Genomic DNA, 17114 nt, shown 5'->3' with positions numbered 1-17114 from the left:
ATACCAGTATATATTTATAACGGGTCTCAAATATGAATAAAAGAAAAAAACTGCTGAAGTCGCTCTGCTATGTAGGTTAGGTTAAGTTATAGCTAGTAGGTCGTTGTATTGGATGACGTGTTAACATTTTAATTCAATATGATAAATAGTTGCCTTCCAAAAACAATTCTGAGCAGAGATGGTTGATTTATCAGCCTATATTTTCAACGATGTCTTATAATTTATTTATAACTGGTACTTTTAGTAATACGTGATATATCATGTACGTTAAGCACATTTTATTCCAGAACATCGCATATATATAGTATTATTAACGAAATAATTATTATTAGGATTCGGAATTTGATGAACTAAAAATATATAAAGAGTTTACGAAAAAAAATGCATAAAATGACATGAAAAATGTATATTTTTTTAATTAAATAAAACTATATAATAAGTATTCCAATTAATTACTTTTTTATCGATATTTTTTATAGGTGAAATAAATATTAGCATTCACTAATTTTTTGGTAATGTCTTCTTTATCGAATTTCTTGGTTTTTTTTTTAAACTACTCGGTAACAAAATATCATTTCAATTTAAAATTAAAGTTAAAATATTTACGTAAGTAATAATTTTAGATTCTAAACGGAGTGATGAATGTATTGATTTTACAATGAAGTGTGTTTTTTTTTGTGTGTGTCTGTGTACAGCATAAGTAGTCGAAATAATGCTTCAATTTCAAACTTCGGGGGTGGTTTCCGATGGAAAAGTGAATATCCTTGGTTAAAAAATAAACATTTTCCAACAGTTTTAAAAAAAATCGAGAAAAACAAAAAAAAAAATTATGGAAAAACGGGAATTTTTACGCAAAACCAGTTTTTGACCAAATCGATTTTTTTATATGGTTGTAATTCAAAAACTAATCACGGTAAATACTTGAAATTTTTACCAAATGTTTATGTTAGTGTTATCTATATACAATTTATTTTCAAAAAATTTTGACTTTTTTTGAGTTATTTATAGACCACTGCAGCAACCTTCACTTCATAAATTTTGCAAAACAAGGCTATCCCGTCAGTGGAAAAAATGTCTTTTTTTCAAATTTATCAATAAATGCTATTAAACTTGATCTAATTTGTTAATTTAAGTTTAAACATTTCAAACGTAAAAAATAATATAGAAATTTAAAATTAATAAAAATGACACAACATAGCAATATACAGTCTTTACAGTAAATAGGTATAATTAAATTAACAAGGCCGTCAAACTCAAATTAAATGAGAAATATGGGTCCAAAATAATGTCAAACACGGGTTTGTGATAACCGAAATATGATAGTTAACAATTACTTCTCTAGCTTATACCTGTCTACAGTTTATTAAATAATCATATAGCTCAATAATAAATGATAAAGAAATGAACGTCAATAATCGACAAGCTAATCCAAACTGATTATGATACAATAATGTATAATCTTCAATGAGAAAAATGCAAAAAAATGTATAAAATGCATCAAAAACACTAAAAAAATTATCGTAAAGCATAAAATTTCCTAAAAATGCAAAAAATTCTAAATAAAAATTGTATCATTAAATTCTTTATTTCATGAATCAAATTTCTGTAAACGAGCAACCACATTAGAGCAGAAGAAAAAAATGCAAACGTATCAAATTCCGGGTCCTAATAAATGATTATCATATAATACACTTTTGTTATTCTATTTTGTGCATTGAAAATAATATTATACAGATACATAATAATGAAAAGTATTAAGCTTCAACGATTATTTTTTTTAATTAGATACCTTATTCAAAATAATAATTAAAATTGTTATGATAATGCGCTTCATTTACATGTACAATTTTGTCAAAATTCGACCTTCAAACGTCTAAAAAAAAAAAAAAAAAAATATTAAGTAACTTTGTATTTTTGATATTTTTTAACTGCTGTAAAAACAACTTACTTTGTACAAGATTTTTAATTTTTTTTTAATTCGAAAAAAAAATGTTATAAACATAAAACGAAAAAAAATCAAAAAGTAAAAAGTCGAAATATTTAAATAATTCATCTCCAATGATAACTGATTCAAATAATACATTAATTTTACTTAAAGGTAAATACGACATACATATTGTTATATGATACTACTTAACTAAGCAAATATACACGCAACTAGTCCTTTAAATTTGGTGAATTTGATTCTCACATAAAAAAATGTATTCAGAGGTTCAACACTATATTATGCTAATGGCTTTTTTTTTTAAACACTTTTAAATGCCAATTTTTTGAACATAGATTAGGTTTTTTCTAATGATTCACACCACAATATAGTTATATACCTAAATATTTTTACTACAATGTACCTCAGTATTAAGTACAATATAAATTATGCCGATTACTATGAAATAACGCGATGAAACTAGTTTTTCTTTAATTTACTCGGCGAATTAATGTTTTTATTCAATTTGCATATAACTTATTAAATGAATAGGTACTTTTAAATCTTACTTGTCATTTTGGCAACTTTATCTTTATGAACTTTAATGTTTGTCTATTCTTATCGTTGGATAAATATTTTTAATCAATAATTATTATATTGATATAGTTTATATATTATTATTTATTTTTATTGATGATTTCAGGAAAATTGAATCATTCTTATTGACACTATTTAATGCACACTGACGCACGGCTCAAAATATTTTAAGGCAGTGGTCGGCAACCGGCGGCCCGCACATCTATTTTAAGTGGCCCGCTTGACGAAATTTAATTTCATATTATAAACCTACATATTTAACAAAATTTTAAATATATTCAATAAAAGTAATTTAACTTTTAATTTCATATTTTATTTAATCAATCATGATAAAATATAACATGATGTGTGTAGTATAGTGTATGGTATTTTTCATTGATACATTGAAGTATATAAATGAACTTCATATAAAACTACAATGTAAAAATCAATTAATTCCTGATACGTGGTTTCATATTAAATCGTTTGAAACTAAGTTAAAACTTTTACGGTCTCATATTGAAATAAATGAACTGACATATTTTTCAGCGTGTATAAGTTTGTTTGAATCGTCGAAATCCCGTTTTCGACAATTAAGTTTGTTGAAGGTTTTTCGACACTTCAATATGAATTTAATAAACGCTTTCAAGGTTTTAAACAATGTTCACAATATTTAACATTACTCTCAAATAAATTTAATATAGATATGAATGAAGTTATTGTTGATCTTCAAATGGAAATGATAAATCTATCATTTCCATACAATCACAAGATACTTTTAAAAATTCAATAAAACTTTCACCTTCGCTGTTTTTTGCTAACTTCCTTCAGAATTTACAAAAATAAAAATGATAGCTGCAAAATACTTAAGCATATTTAAACTAACGTATACGTATGTGAACAGGCCTTTTCTCACATGAAAAAAATTAAAAACCCACTATATTCATAATTAATCGATGATCGCCTCCATTATTTAATAGAGCTGGCACAAGTAATTTTGATGTAGTAATTGAAAAAATCGTGAGCAAAATCCAACAGCAATAATCGCATTTAATATATTAAATATGTTTTCATACAGTTATAATTTCCACACTATTATAAAACATCATTTTATTTTATTCAATATTCAAATTTTATTCTTAAAAATTCAAATTAAATAAAATAGCAGTATTTTTTCTTTGTAATAAAGGTATGAAATTTTTATTTTTGTGTGGCCCGCAAAACTTTTTACATTTGTGAATGTGGCCCGAGATTTTGAAAAGTTGCCGACCACTCTTTTAAGACATAGTTGTTTAACACATTCAGTATCAGTAAGACGTAACATAATATTATTTGGTGCCCGTAATGTGAAGAAAAGCAACTAAACATACAAAATTGCTTATCACTACTGATCTATAAAAAATAAACTGTTATCAGTTATTCAGTAATCACTATTCTCTGATTGGTCATCCCAGGTATGTTCAATTGGCATTGAGGATTTTACATTTACACTCAATACACTCGTTGCGTACTTGTTTCTCACGTGTGCTGTGTAAGTGACTAGTTTAGCGGCTTGGATTTCAATTTTCAATGAATTTACGAATTCAAAATGAATAAAATTGAACATTTGATCGTGGACACTGCAGGTTTCATTGATAAAGCACCACTCCAAGATTTTGGCGTGAACATCTACACTATACAAGAGGTGGTGAACGAAGTGACAAATAAACGTCAAAAAACAGATCTATCAGTATTGCCGTACACACTCAACATTAAAACCGTATTCCCCGAACATGTTCAATTTGTTGTGGACTTTTCAAAAAAGACTGGTGACTATCCAAATTTATCTGTTACCGATATTAAAGTAATAGCTTTGGCTTATCAAATACACAAAGAAAATTTTGGTATAGACGGTTTAAAGACCGAACCTATTTCTAAATCAGTTATATTTGAAAAGCCTGAGGTTAATGAAAAAACTGTTGGATTTTACGATCCAGACCATTTGAGTGATGATGTGTCAGAATTAGATATCAATGATGGGTGGATTACAGAAGATAATATAAAAAATATAAATAAAAATAATGGAGATGATCTCACTGAACAAGAAGCTAAAGTTGGTTGTATTACTACTGATTATGCTGTACAAAATGTGCTCAAACAAATTGGCCTGTCTATTATTGCTTTAGATGGCCGTGTGATTAAAGAAGTTCGGACTTACATAAGACGCTGTTATGGATGCTTTACATTGACATCAAATATGACAAGATTGTTTTGTCCAAAATGTGGAAACAAAAGCTTAAAAAGAGTTGCCGTTTATTTAGATGAAAATGGTAAACAATGTGTGTACATTAATGGTAAAAGACCATTAAATCTTAAAGGTAAGAAGTACTCTTTACCCAAACCACAAGGTGGTAAACATGCAGTTAATCCAAGACTAGTAGAAGATCAACCGATGCCTCATCAACGGCCATCTAGGCTGGCTAAATCTAAAACCAATGCTTTGGACCCAGATTATACAGCTAAATTGTCTCCTTTCGCTACAAAAGATGTTTATTCAAAATCTGCTATGCTCAGTTTCAAAGGTTCAGTGCAAAAGCAATGGATGAAAAGGAATCCTAATGAATCCAATAAAAAATGTAAGAAATAAAATATGTATTGTTAATAAAAACACTGAATGATTCAATTATTGATATATTTTTTTTAATTCATACATTTTTGCTATAGTAAATGTATCGATTGTGTTTGTCTATTTTGAAATGTTATCAAGCATTATTGCTAATTGTATCAAAATAGGCAGACATAATTTGTTCCAAACAAATCTAATTATTTCATTAAACTTTATATTGGTTTTATGGTCAATCTTGTAAACTGATAACAAATTAGATTTATAGTTTCAATTTATACTTGAGTAATAAAAAATGGTCATCAGAATCATAGTATAATTTATTATGTTCTTTAAAAGCAATGTAAACTTTTAATTTAAAAAATCAAATTATCCATAAGAACAAAAAACATTAAATACATTCAACACATACATTTAAATATTTTTAGCTTACTATAATAGATATATGTACATAATAAAAATGTTACAATAATAATAATATATATAAATATATATAAAGTAAATCGTTTTGTTCACATTTTTGTCATTTAATTACAAAAGGAAACAATGTCTACAAAATGTATCAAGGGATTACAGTAGGTAATTATAATTAAACAATTAAAATGTTATGGTATTAAACAATGCTATTATAATTAATTTGTTTTCAAGAAAATATGTTAATTTTAATCCGTTAATTAAGCTTTCTAATACTGAATATGATAAAAAATATTTAAGTAGAATCAAATTTAAACGAGAAATTTGTCCACTATTTGATATGTGTAAATATTAAAAAGCTGTTAGAAAGGGTAGATAGTAAAATTATTTACATAGAAATATACGAGGCTATAGATTTCCTTCATGAAATGAGTTAGTACTGTTGCTACGTGCTAGGCTAAGCACACTACCAGACAAACTGTCCTGTTCATGACTTGATGCTTCGGCAATCGCTAAGGCACTAAAATAATCACATAGAACAAAATATAATAATGAATTAAGCAATATAAAAAAAAAAATACTAACCTAAATCCTAAACGGGCAGACTCTTCATCAAATTGTTCTAATTCTCTCTCTTGTTTTTCACGAAGGAGACGAATACGTTCCCCACGCTCTTGTAGAAATTGTTTTGTTTCCATTTCCATCTGAAATAGCACAAAATAAATTATGATAAGACCTATTGCTAATAATATTATATATTAAAAAAACTAATTAAAATGGAGCTTTTTCTTCAAAAATGTATAATAAACTGCATAAAACATCGAAATTAATAGAAATAACTAATATATTACTAAATAAAAATAAACTTTTTTTCTATTATTTGTTAATTATATTTTTTATAATTTTTTAACTTTATATTTATAAGTAATGGTAACTTTTCATTTGAAGAATATAAAATTATGAATAATTAATTACTATGCACAACACCTTTTGCTCAAGTAATGATCTTCGAACTGAGATACGATCCTCTAATTCTTTTTTCTCGCGATTTCTTTGAGCATCTGCTTGCATCTTATTCTTGGATTGATATGCCATTAATATTTCAAGTTCATATCTTAAACGTTCTTTAAGCACATGACACTCGACTTCTTGTGATTCGTCGAGTCGTATCTAAAAAGTATAAAGGTAATATATATGTATAATTTAAACATATTTTAATTTTAAAAAATGTTATAATAACTCGTGAACTTACAGATTGTTTTTGTAACATTTCAGAAATACTTTGTTCATATTGTTCTCCGAGCAATGCTAATTTTCTTCGTTGTTCTTCCTTTAGTTTTTTTATTACAGTTTTTTGTTCTTCTTTGGTTGTAGTTGCCAGTACTTGAGCTTTTAATACTTTGTACTGTCGTGTTTGAGTTTTACATGTTTCTCTGAACTGTTTTCGAATTTGCATTTCTTTGTGCTAAAATATACACAATTATTTATTTTTTATCTTTTTAAATTCATTGTGTACTAATTAAAATTAAATACAATGATAAATTCACACAAATAGCTCTATTGATTCTTACTAGTTTATTTATAGCTGATATCAATACAAATTTACATATAATTGAATTTATACAGAATATTATCTTTGCCACAAGTTAGGTTTAATTCATATATACAATTTAAATTAAAAATATAAAAAATTGCTATGGTTCAATATATATTCTTCACAAATTCGACAATAAGTAATTGCTCTCTAATATTAATTATAAGTAAACTGAAGACACAAATTGAATTTAGTCTGTCTAACAAATGTAAATGGAAAATTTGGGTCGAGTTTTTCAAATTTGATATAGTTAATTTTAAATTAAAATAAATTGACTTCAAAGGAAAGAACATTATCTATATTTTTCAAGTGGGCTTTTAAGAAAGACAATGTCTTTACTTTTAAATTGTGTAAAAGGTCATTCTATTCACTTTAATATTAAAGCTAACTATATAAAATTGGAATTGCAAAATAAAATTATTGTAATACAAAGATAACACATGTAGACATTTTCACTTTTTTGAATAATTTATATTTAACTTACTTTGAGACTTTTAGGTTGTTGTCGAAGTTGCATTGCATGTCTCTTACGTAAATCACGATGAGCCCGAGAACAATAATCATGTTGGTGCTGTAATTCAGTTTCATGTTGTCTAGTTACTTGATCAGCTCGTAAAGCATGGACAGCTCTTTGTTGTCTTGTTTCGAGGTTTCTAGTATCTTCATGATGTCGTAATAACATAGAATGAGCAGTTTCTAACTGCTGTTGTCTTTTTCCGAGTTCCTATAAATATTCAACAACATTAAGTTATTAAAAATTATCTCCCATAGTTTCTTGTAATTCTAGATACATTTAGTAAAAAAAAACTAATTATAATTGTCACGCATTTAATTAAAAATAGACAAAACATTAAAACATTTGCTTAACTATTTATAATAAATAAATTCATTTGTTGTTATAAATTAAATCATAACTAATATTCACTACAGAGTTCACTTAACTTAATAAAAAATACATACTTCTCTTAATAATCCTTGTTCATACAAATGGTATTGATTCAGCCTTTTTCTACGAAATTTTCTAATTTCAAGTTCCAAGTAGTCTTTTTGACCTCGAATAAGTCTGTGTTCTTCTTGAGCTTCCATTTGTTTAAGGTTTTCTTTTTGAGATCTTTAAACAAGAATTAATTTTAAAATATACAGTTATTTTATAATATATGCATACTAACTGTAAAGCAGCATCTTTTTGTCGCTTAGGCGTGGATTCATCCAATAATAACTCACGTTTCCATCGCTCTTTACTGGTTTTATAATCTTTTTTTCGCTGAGTGTCAAACGCCTTGCGATCAGCTTCTTGTTTATTAGTTATTTCTTTCATTATTTTCTTTTCAGCAGCAACATTTTGTTTCATCTACAATAAAATAATTATAATTTAATATTATTTAACTACACAACTTAATTTATAAAATAGAATTATTGACTTTATTAACAATGCACAAATTCTATATTCTACACAATTAAAATACCAAAGTCTAATCCTTGATAAACATCTCACTAGAGGTCCTTCTTAAAACAAGCATAAAATACTCAATTCAATATTTCATCTTCTTAGATCTTTACTGTTTTAAACTTTCATTGAAAATTGAAAAGACAATCTACATAGCTGTTTAAGACCCATGTGGTACTATGATATTCAACTTTGGAACTGTACAACATTAAGACCATACAAGTATGTCAGTCTAAGTGCATAATATACATAATATTAAGAGCTTTCTGGTATATCATCAACAACTTACTATACAAAGACTTTTACATCCAACTTTAAATAAACTTGCTATGCTCACTTAAACATACATAAAACTTTCAGTACTCGCACACTCTATTATCATTCATTTTTCATTCAAAAAAATTCAAGGTAGTAACCCACTAAAGCACTATAAAAAGACTGGTGTAGGGACCTACTCTTTCCTTAAAAACAATTTTCACAATGTGTCACTAATGAGCAATGTCCGTTCTTATCATTTAATATCATCTAATTTACCTATTGTATAATGTATAAATATAGATTGAAGAAAAAAATTTTGTTTCAATAAAATTAAAATTCTTCATATATATACATATATTATAAATTATTAACACTTCATCTAAATGTGATTATTTATGTTAGGACTTAGCCTCTAATCATTGACATTTAAGCCAAGTTTTTGCGAAATGGATTCAATATGTATACTTATCAATATAAATTAATAATTTTTAAGAATATGGTTAACCAGTTTTCATGGAAATTATTGTACTGATGTATAAAAAAAAAAACTTTATTGATAGTTTTTCTTGTATAAAGTAAATTAAAACATACTTAATATATCTTAATTGTCACATAAATTTAATTTAGTGATATAGCCATATTTTAAATTTACTACTCAGTTAATTATGATTTCACAGAAATTCTTGTTACTAAATTTTAGTTACATCCATGTCTAATAAATCTAACAAGTTAATATTCAATATAATACACTAGATTTTTTATATTAGAAAATAATATAATGATTTATGTAAATGTATACAAAGTATACATAAGTATTGATAAAATTGGACAATATAAATAGTCTGAATATTTATTAAAAAAAAAAATTAATGGTTAAATTTAGTAACAAAAATAATACAATTTAGATGAAGTGTACATTTATAGGCATATAATAATGCATAATTCAAAAATGTATAAATTAATGTAAAGAAAGATTATATTCAACTTGCATTACCTCAATAAAAATTTAAAAATTCAATATAAATATCAATATATAATTTATAGTAACGGTTACAATAAGCATATGAACGTAGAAAAAGAAAAATTAAATACTTGACAAAAGCTTAAGGAAAATAGCCATCCTGCAGAACACTCGAAAAGTTATAATATTGAAATGATAAATGGTATAACTTACAATACAATTATATTAAATATAATTGGTTTTAATATAAATTAAAAACTATGATTATTATAAAATTAAAAAATACCTTTTTTTCTAATTCTTGCTGATGTTTAATTTGTAATTTCTCTAGTTCCTTGCTAAATTGTTGCAATAAAGTTTCATATTCTTTATCCAAGAGTTGTTTATGACTTTCCATTTCAAGTTTACATCTATCTTCAAGCTTTAACATAAGTATATAATATACATGAATTCATTAAATTTACAAATATTTCAAAACTTATTTTAAGCTTAATTACTTTTAACAATGCACCCTGGTGTTCTCTTCTCATTCGTTTATAGCCAGACATTTGTTCGTGCATTTCTTCCTGCATATGTTCTTTTTGTTGTTTTGTGACTATAGATGTTGTTCGAATAGTTGCAAAATTATTGGGAACTCCAATAGCCACATGATCGTTAGATACAATAGAATTTGAATTATTACTAGATGGCTAAAATAAAATATTAATATTATTATTTTATACGTTTAAGTACTAAACATAAAGATTTATAATACACTTCACTTAAATTAAACTTTTTTTTTTAATATTCAAGAGCTAAAAATTTAAATAATATTAATAAGATCATTTAACCTCCTTTTTCAAGTGTTTTAGACTTTTGTTTTTAGAAAACAAACTATGAAATTTAAAGGAAACATATTAAATTTCATAACAAGCATTATAGTATTAATAAAACTAAAAACTATAAATGACAATACAAGCATCTCACATTTTTTTTGGTTAATAGGTGAAAGAATTTATTTTATGTGCTTTACAATTTTATAATAATTATTTGCTGTACATCTATACATGAAGTAATTTTTATTCATGACAAATGTTTTGTTTTAATGACTAACCAAGGAGAGGGGATTATCCACCAATTTCCCACAATGTAAAACTGTAATAATACAATACAACATAACTACGGTAAAATATGTTAAGTAATATTATCAATTTTCAAAATTACAATAAGATTGTAACATGATTCAAAATCAAAAATATCTATTAACAGTATTTTCTTTAAGAAGCAAAATAAAAACATTTACAAATACAATATTAAAAAAAAAAAGAGTAGTCAATACATTTTTGATGGAATTTTACAATATTTTGTAAAGTGTATTAAGGTAATACTTTATATTATTTTACCATAGAAATTTGAATAGAATTTTTATATACGAGTATTGTTGCATTGTTCTAGTCTTATGCATACCTAGCAAATTATACATTCTAAACAATTCATTTACCTCAGTTATATAAAATACTAGAATGGAAATTTACTAGATATTCATACTTTTTAACTTGATAACAAGTTAATTCAGTCTAATATTAAATACAACAGATTTAAATGGAATATTCAAAATTTGTAATTAACATCTATAGAGCATTGTTTGAAAAACACAACATGTGGATGTATCGTTTTCTTTTAAGTTAAGATTAAGTAAAAATGTGTTCAAATTAAATTTTTCATTAATATATTTCTTATTATTATTTTTTTTAATGGAAAATTGAATAACCAATTAATGATTAGAAGCGAAATAAATACTTTTATAATGTTAATACATTATTCAATAGAAACGTTTTATACAGTTTTATTGATACAACTTATTAAAATATTAACTACATTATTTTTAGTTTTATCTAAATTGTATTAAAATACAATGATATCTCATTTAAATACCCCACATACATATTATAAAATTTATGGTGTTCGTGTGTAGTGCATTAGAACAATAAAAATATAATAATAATACTTTGTGACGATTTCTAGCTGTTGGATAGTGGTCGTTTGTGCTCATATTAGTTATTTCATTCATATTTGGCGTACTATTGGTGGAACTACTGTGCGATGAAGCGCTGACACCAATCGACTGTATTGAATGTTCTGAAGTTATACTATTACTCTTGCTGCTTTCTCCTCCTGTATGTTCATCAGCATTGTCTGGCATTAATTACAAAAAATTGTATTATTTGTTGTTTCGTTTTTCAATGCGAAACAACAAATTTATTAAAAATGTATACCTACCATCATTGTCACCAACATTACTTTCAGTTTCATATGAATCAACCATAAGAATTTTTTTCATTTTCCTATAATTGAGATTATCTAAATCTCGAACAGCAGCTTTTGTTCTTTGTATAAGATCAATTAAAACGTGAGATGATCTTGAGCGAGTTATTAACTGATGCTAAACATGATAAAAATAAAATAACATATTTCTCTAAATTAATTAAAACATTCAATTTATAAACTTACTTGTAAAAGTTTAGATGATGGTGGACGCTCACTAGGATTTTTTTGTAAACACAGTTCAACAAAATATCGAAATGTATCGGACCATTCAGATGATTGTAAGGTAGGAGTATCATTTTGTGCAATATGATAAAGTGCACTCATTGCATTCATGTTAAAATACGGAGGTTTTCTTTCAGCTAAAAAATATATAAATATACATTAACTAAATAATATAATAGGTGACTTATTGGCACATTTAAATTTACTATAATACATTGATTTATATTAAAACAAGAATAATTTATTACATAAATTTGTAATTACCTAATTCGATACATGTTATACCCAGTGACCAAACATCAACTTTTCCATCATATTGCCCTTCATCCATGGCTAATATAACTTCAGGTGCCATCCAATAAGGAGTACCAACAAAACTGTTAGCTGGACATTTCGTACTGGCAGACCCAAAATCAGCTAAATAACAATAATTTTTTTTTTTATTATGAAATAAATTACTACATTTAAAAACTACATTAGGTTACATTAAGAGAATGCAACTAGGTAATGAACAAAAATTATTTATTGCTGTACATTCTCACCAATGAACTAGCTCAAATATTTTTCATTATATGCTAGCATTAAATCATTTAAATCATTTTTTTATGAATGAATTGCATTTTCTTAATGAAAGGAATATAAAATAAATTTAATTACCAAGTTTTACAGTGCCATTTTCTGTTAGTAAGATGTTTCCAGCTTTTACATCTCGATGTATACGACCTAAAGAATGAAGATAATTAAGACCTCTCAAAACCCCATCACAAATAGCAGCAATTTCTTCTTCCATTAAAGGTCTTTTGTGTACTTCTATGATATCTGAGGCAGAACCCAGACAATATTCCATCACCAACTAAAATTTTAATTTTAATGTTCACACAATGTTAAAACGGAATAACTAAGTATATTTTATTACCCATGCTGTGTGATCTCTTAAAAAACATCCCTTGTATTGTATCGTGTTTGGATGTTTGAGATGTCTTAAAAACCTTATTTCTTTTAGTATGTCTTGCCATTTATCCATACTTTGTTTTCCTAAGTAGGACATTTTTTTAATGGCAACTATCTCCTTGTTTTCTACACATCTTGCATAATACACAGCACCAAAACTTCCATGACCAATTTCTCTTAAGTCTTCAAATATTTTATCTGGGTCATCTTTATCAAATAGCTCAGCTATTTCAGGATCTTTTAAACTTCCTGGCCTTGGAATCGCCGGCATTTTTAAATGGTGTATTATAAAAATACTTTTAAAAAATTAATGTATAATGAAAATTTTATACATAATAAAGTACCTGAAAAAATATAAATAATAGAAAATAAGTGATGGATATATTTTAATTGTGTTAGGTATATATTGTTTATTTATCATATACCTACTTATAAGTAATCTGAAAAATTAATGAAATATTAATAACTCATAAATTTATAATTTAATAAAATTTCATTAATAGCATTGATATTATTTTTTTATTTTTTTTGAATACAGCCAAAGAGTTATTATTATTTACTTATATTAACATTATGATTTACTATAAAGTAACAATAATGTATCATATTATATTATTTATTCATTTTAATAAGTTAAACCAATAAAAATAATTTGGTAAATTATATTAATCATACTATTATAACAAGGAGTTCAACAACTATAACCTCAAACAATCAATAAGATTGAAAATATTATTACTACCTATAGGATGCTATGATATATATATAATATATGCACTATGTTTATATAAGTATAAGTCTTAAGGTATTCTTAAGAATAATAATTAAAATAGTCACCCAATGCTAGCAGAGTTAAATGTGACTTGATTAACAATTAATATTGCATAGGATGGTGTGTTACTGACTACAGATGGTAAATTGATGTTAGTTTATAGTACTATAATACTATAAAGAATGCACTCATGAATATGGCATGTATCTCTTTCACTTAAATTAATTATTTATTCATGATGTCATTGCTGCTGATACTTTAATCACTAATAAAAGTAATAATTTCACTAAAAATATCTCAAATTTTAAATAAATCTTTTAAAATGTAATTAAAATAAATTTAATCTAACATTTTTAAACAAAAATCTATTAGATATGTAAAACTTTATAAAAATGTAATATAACTAAAATAATTTAAATTAAATTAATTCAATACATAAAAACTACAATTTTTTTAATGATATTTTATAATCTTAAAAAAAAAATCAGATGAATATAAATAATTAGATACATTTTAAGTTTATATATTTTTCTGTTTTGCCAAAATGTACCTGGCACAATTGTTGTTAAATTACTTCTAAAAGTCATTAATTAATTAATTATTATTAGAAACACCTACTTAAATTACATCAAATGAAAATAATAGTGATACAAAATGATATATTATTGTGATAATGTATCCATGTATAATATAAGTTCAAATAAATGGATGGTGTTCAAGTTGTATGTCTGCCGACTGTCATCATAAGTTAAGAAGTTAAAAGTACACATGGTTTTAACAAAAACTGTAGATGTAATAATTATTTAGTAAATTATGTTATAGTTTTATTATTATTTTTAATACAAAAAGTTTAGTAATTTTAAATCAAAGACTAATCATTTAAATTTGAATTTACATACATCAACATTTTTAAAAAAATTATCTGCTAAATAATTTAGTAATATATTAAAAGGGTGATACTTTAAATCTTTAAATTTAAGGGGTCTAAGGTGATCCCTTAAATGGAACAAAAATATTGTCATTAAGCAGGTATATTTAAAAATTACAAAAATTAGATTTTTAACAATTATATTATTAAAAATTAAAAGGTGTGAATATATTACTATACATTTTTACATAAAAAAAATAAAATAAATACACACCTTTACATAAACAAAAATACTCAAATGTTAATTTTTATTCTACAATGTTCCCATATAAAGCTATTGAGTGAACTAAGCGCAATCAATTTATTAGTAAAGAATAAATTTCATTAGAAACTGTTAAAGTAAAAAAATTATTATTTTTTAATAATTTTTACATATTAATGATATAAAATTTGAATGAAATAATTTAAAATAAACAAATTGAGAATAAGTTGGAATATTAAATTTTTTATAGTGTTGACTATAAGATATAAAAAAAAAATCAATATCAATACATATGCATTTATGCAAGTATAATAGGTATACTATCAGTTGATAAATTATGTTTATAACAAATGATAGTTTTTTTTTTTTAACTTAACATATTTAACTCTTGAAAACAATTTATATGCCAAATACGGTTTAAACATTTTCAACAATAGATAAGTTAATGAATTGTCATTGATTAATTAGACAATAGGTAGGTTTAACTGTTTACGAGTGTTATATAGAATTTACTGTTAATTGCTTGTGACAGAATATGCAGAAGTAGAAGTAAGAGGTATTTACGACTTATGATTGTGTTCAACTACAGAGTGTAAAAATAAAAAATAAACAATCAATATCAACAAAGTTTTATCCATCATTTAATCAGTTAGCACAACACATTTCAATACAACTGTTGCTATATAAAATATATAAATGGATACATACCCTATATGTGTGTATATATATATGAATAAATTAATATTATTTATTACAATTAAAAATTTAAAAAACGAAAAGTAGTTGATAGCTTTGGATTAAGTACATACTTGCGGTAATGTTTTCCATAGCAGACCCAAACGCTTTATTTTCTTCGTCATAGTAGTCTCTTGAAATCGATAACGCGTACGTTAGATAACGACAGAATAGGCAGACGACTTCTTCGTCGGTGTCGGTGTTACAGACAGCGTTTTAATATTGCATATTTTTATTCTGTGTTATATTATTATTACTAATATATACTACCGGACGGCTGATTCCGTTGAAAACCGATTCGTCATCCGTTTTCGATAGTGCAAATAGCGAATATGTGATATTATACACTGCATACGTACGGACTAAAGACAGAGACGGTCGAAAACACACACGCACACACACAGAGATAAGGTGTCGATAAACAGTCCGAAAATGTAATTAAAATTACAGTATAAAAAAAAAAAAAAATAATAATAATAGAAAAAAATGAAAAGAGTGAAAATTATTATTATTAATAAAAAATGGAACAGTGAACACGATCGATCCAGACTTTTTCGTCAATGAGCGAAAGCGCAGTGCGACCAACCCAACGGTGTCAATAGTCTTAATTGTATACAATTCTGCACTCTTTGCGGGTGGGTGTACATTAGAGAAGCGCCCTACGTTTGGGCAAATTTAAAATTTCAACTTAAACCCAATTTACGATATCAGACATCGAAAACTATGGTAGTATGGTTTGTGACACCTGTCTCTAGTCGTCAAGTATGTAAAGCACCTCATCACCCGATAGTTTGTTTCCACTGAACTGCGCATCCGTTAAATTAAACATATTTAAAATCAAAAAATTGTCTTCACAATGAAAATAAATGTGTTTTTAATATTAAAGTATTGAATCAATATTATTATTCCTATATTTTCCTTATATGTATGATGTAAAAATATTCAATATATGCACAAAGTTTAAACAATTTGTTTATCATTACACGAGTAATTAAAATTTTTTCTTAAGTATCTGTTATATTTTCTAAAAACCTTAATTTTTTATTTTTTCATAATACGTATAAAATTCAAAAAACAGTTAAGTTAAATTAAAAACATGGCCAATATGTATTTTTATTAAGCCAAACCAATTTACAATTACAACTCAAATGATAACATACTATGACATTTAAAAAAGTACAAATTGAATCAAAATTTTCAAATCCCAATAATGTAACTTAT

At 25.3% G+C, this 17114-nt stretch overlaps 2 protein-coding genes across 4 annotated transcripts; one reads left to right on the top strand and one right to left on the bottom strand.

Annotated features, from left to right (window-relative positions):
• The first annotated feature begins 3971 nt into the window (after positions 1–3971).
• Positions 3972–5322, top strand: LOC112598926 (RNA-binding protein NOB1). The gene has a single exon (XM_025345593.1). It carries the CDS (start codon positions 4089–4091, stop codon positions 5124–5126), a length of 1038 nt encoding a protein of 345 aa, XP_025201378.1. The 5' UTR covers positions 3972–4088; the 3' UTR covers positions 5127–5322.
• A 309-nt stretch (positions 5323–5631) lies between these two features.
• Positions 5632–16403, bottom strand: LOC112598888 (serine/threonine-protein kinase Tao). Of its 3 annotated transcripts, none has more exons than XM_025345551.1 (16): positions 15968–16402; positions 13222–13600; positions 12963–13158; positions 12570–12722; positions 12267–12442; positions 12036–12198; positions 11764–11930; positions 10274–10465; positions 10063–10197; positions 8280–8461; positions 8071–8221; positions 7595–7834; positions 6769–6981; positions 6504–6686; positions 6102–6220; positions 5632–6036 (listed from the first exon to the last, which is right to left on the bottom strand). In XM_025345551.1, the coding sequence occupies exons 2-16, from the start codon at positions 13525–13527 to the stop codon at positions 5925–5927; spliced, it is 2688 nt and encodes an 895-aa protein (XP_025201336.1). In that variant the 5' UTR covers positions 13528–13600; positions 15968–16402; the 3' UTR covers positions 5632–5924. The 3 variants fall into 3 exon arrangements, with proteins under 3 accessions (XP_025201336.1, XP_025201334.1, XP_025201333.1); XM_025345548.1 differs by having other exon boundaries at positions 5925–6036; positions 11764–11951; positions 15968–16403; XM_025345549.1 differs by lacking the exon at positions 15968–16402 and having other exon boundaries at positions 11764–11951; positions 13222–13527.
• Between the last annotated feature and the right edge of the window lie 711 nt (positions 16404–17114).

This window comes from Melanaphis sacchari, unplaced genomic scaffold (assembly GCF_002803265.2).
Source record: "Melanaphis sacchari strain LSU unplaced genomic scaffold, SCAv2.0 Contig4_pilon_pilon, whole genome shotgun sequence".
Lineage (NCBI taxonomy): Eukaryota > Metazoa > Arthropoda > Insecta > Hemiptera > Aphididae > Melanaphis > Melanaphis sacchari.
Note: the sequence above shows the minus strand (reverse complement) of the source record. Positions and strands in the feature narration are given on the sequence as shown.

Bases quoted from the DNA above. Each gene is read 5' to 3' on its own strand.
- LOC112598926 (XM_025345593.1), top strand. From the start codon at position 4,089: ATGAATAAAATTGAACATTTGATCGTGGACACTGCAGGTTTCATTGAT.
- LOC112598888 (XM_025345548.1), bottom strand. From the start codon at position 13,527: ATGCCGGCGATTCCAAGGCCAGGAAGTTTAAAAGATCCTGAAATAGCT. The intron at 10,466-11,763 runs GTATTATTATTA...ATTTTATTTTAG, and splicing joins CAGCTAGAAATCGTCACAAA to CCATCTAGTAATAATTCAAA. The intron at 6,037-6,101 runs GTTAGTATTTTT...TGATTATTTTAG, and splicing joins TCTGCCCGTTTAGGATTTAG to TGCCTTAGCGATTGCCGAAG.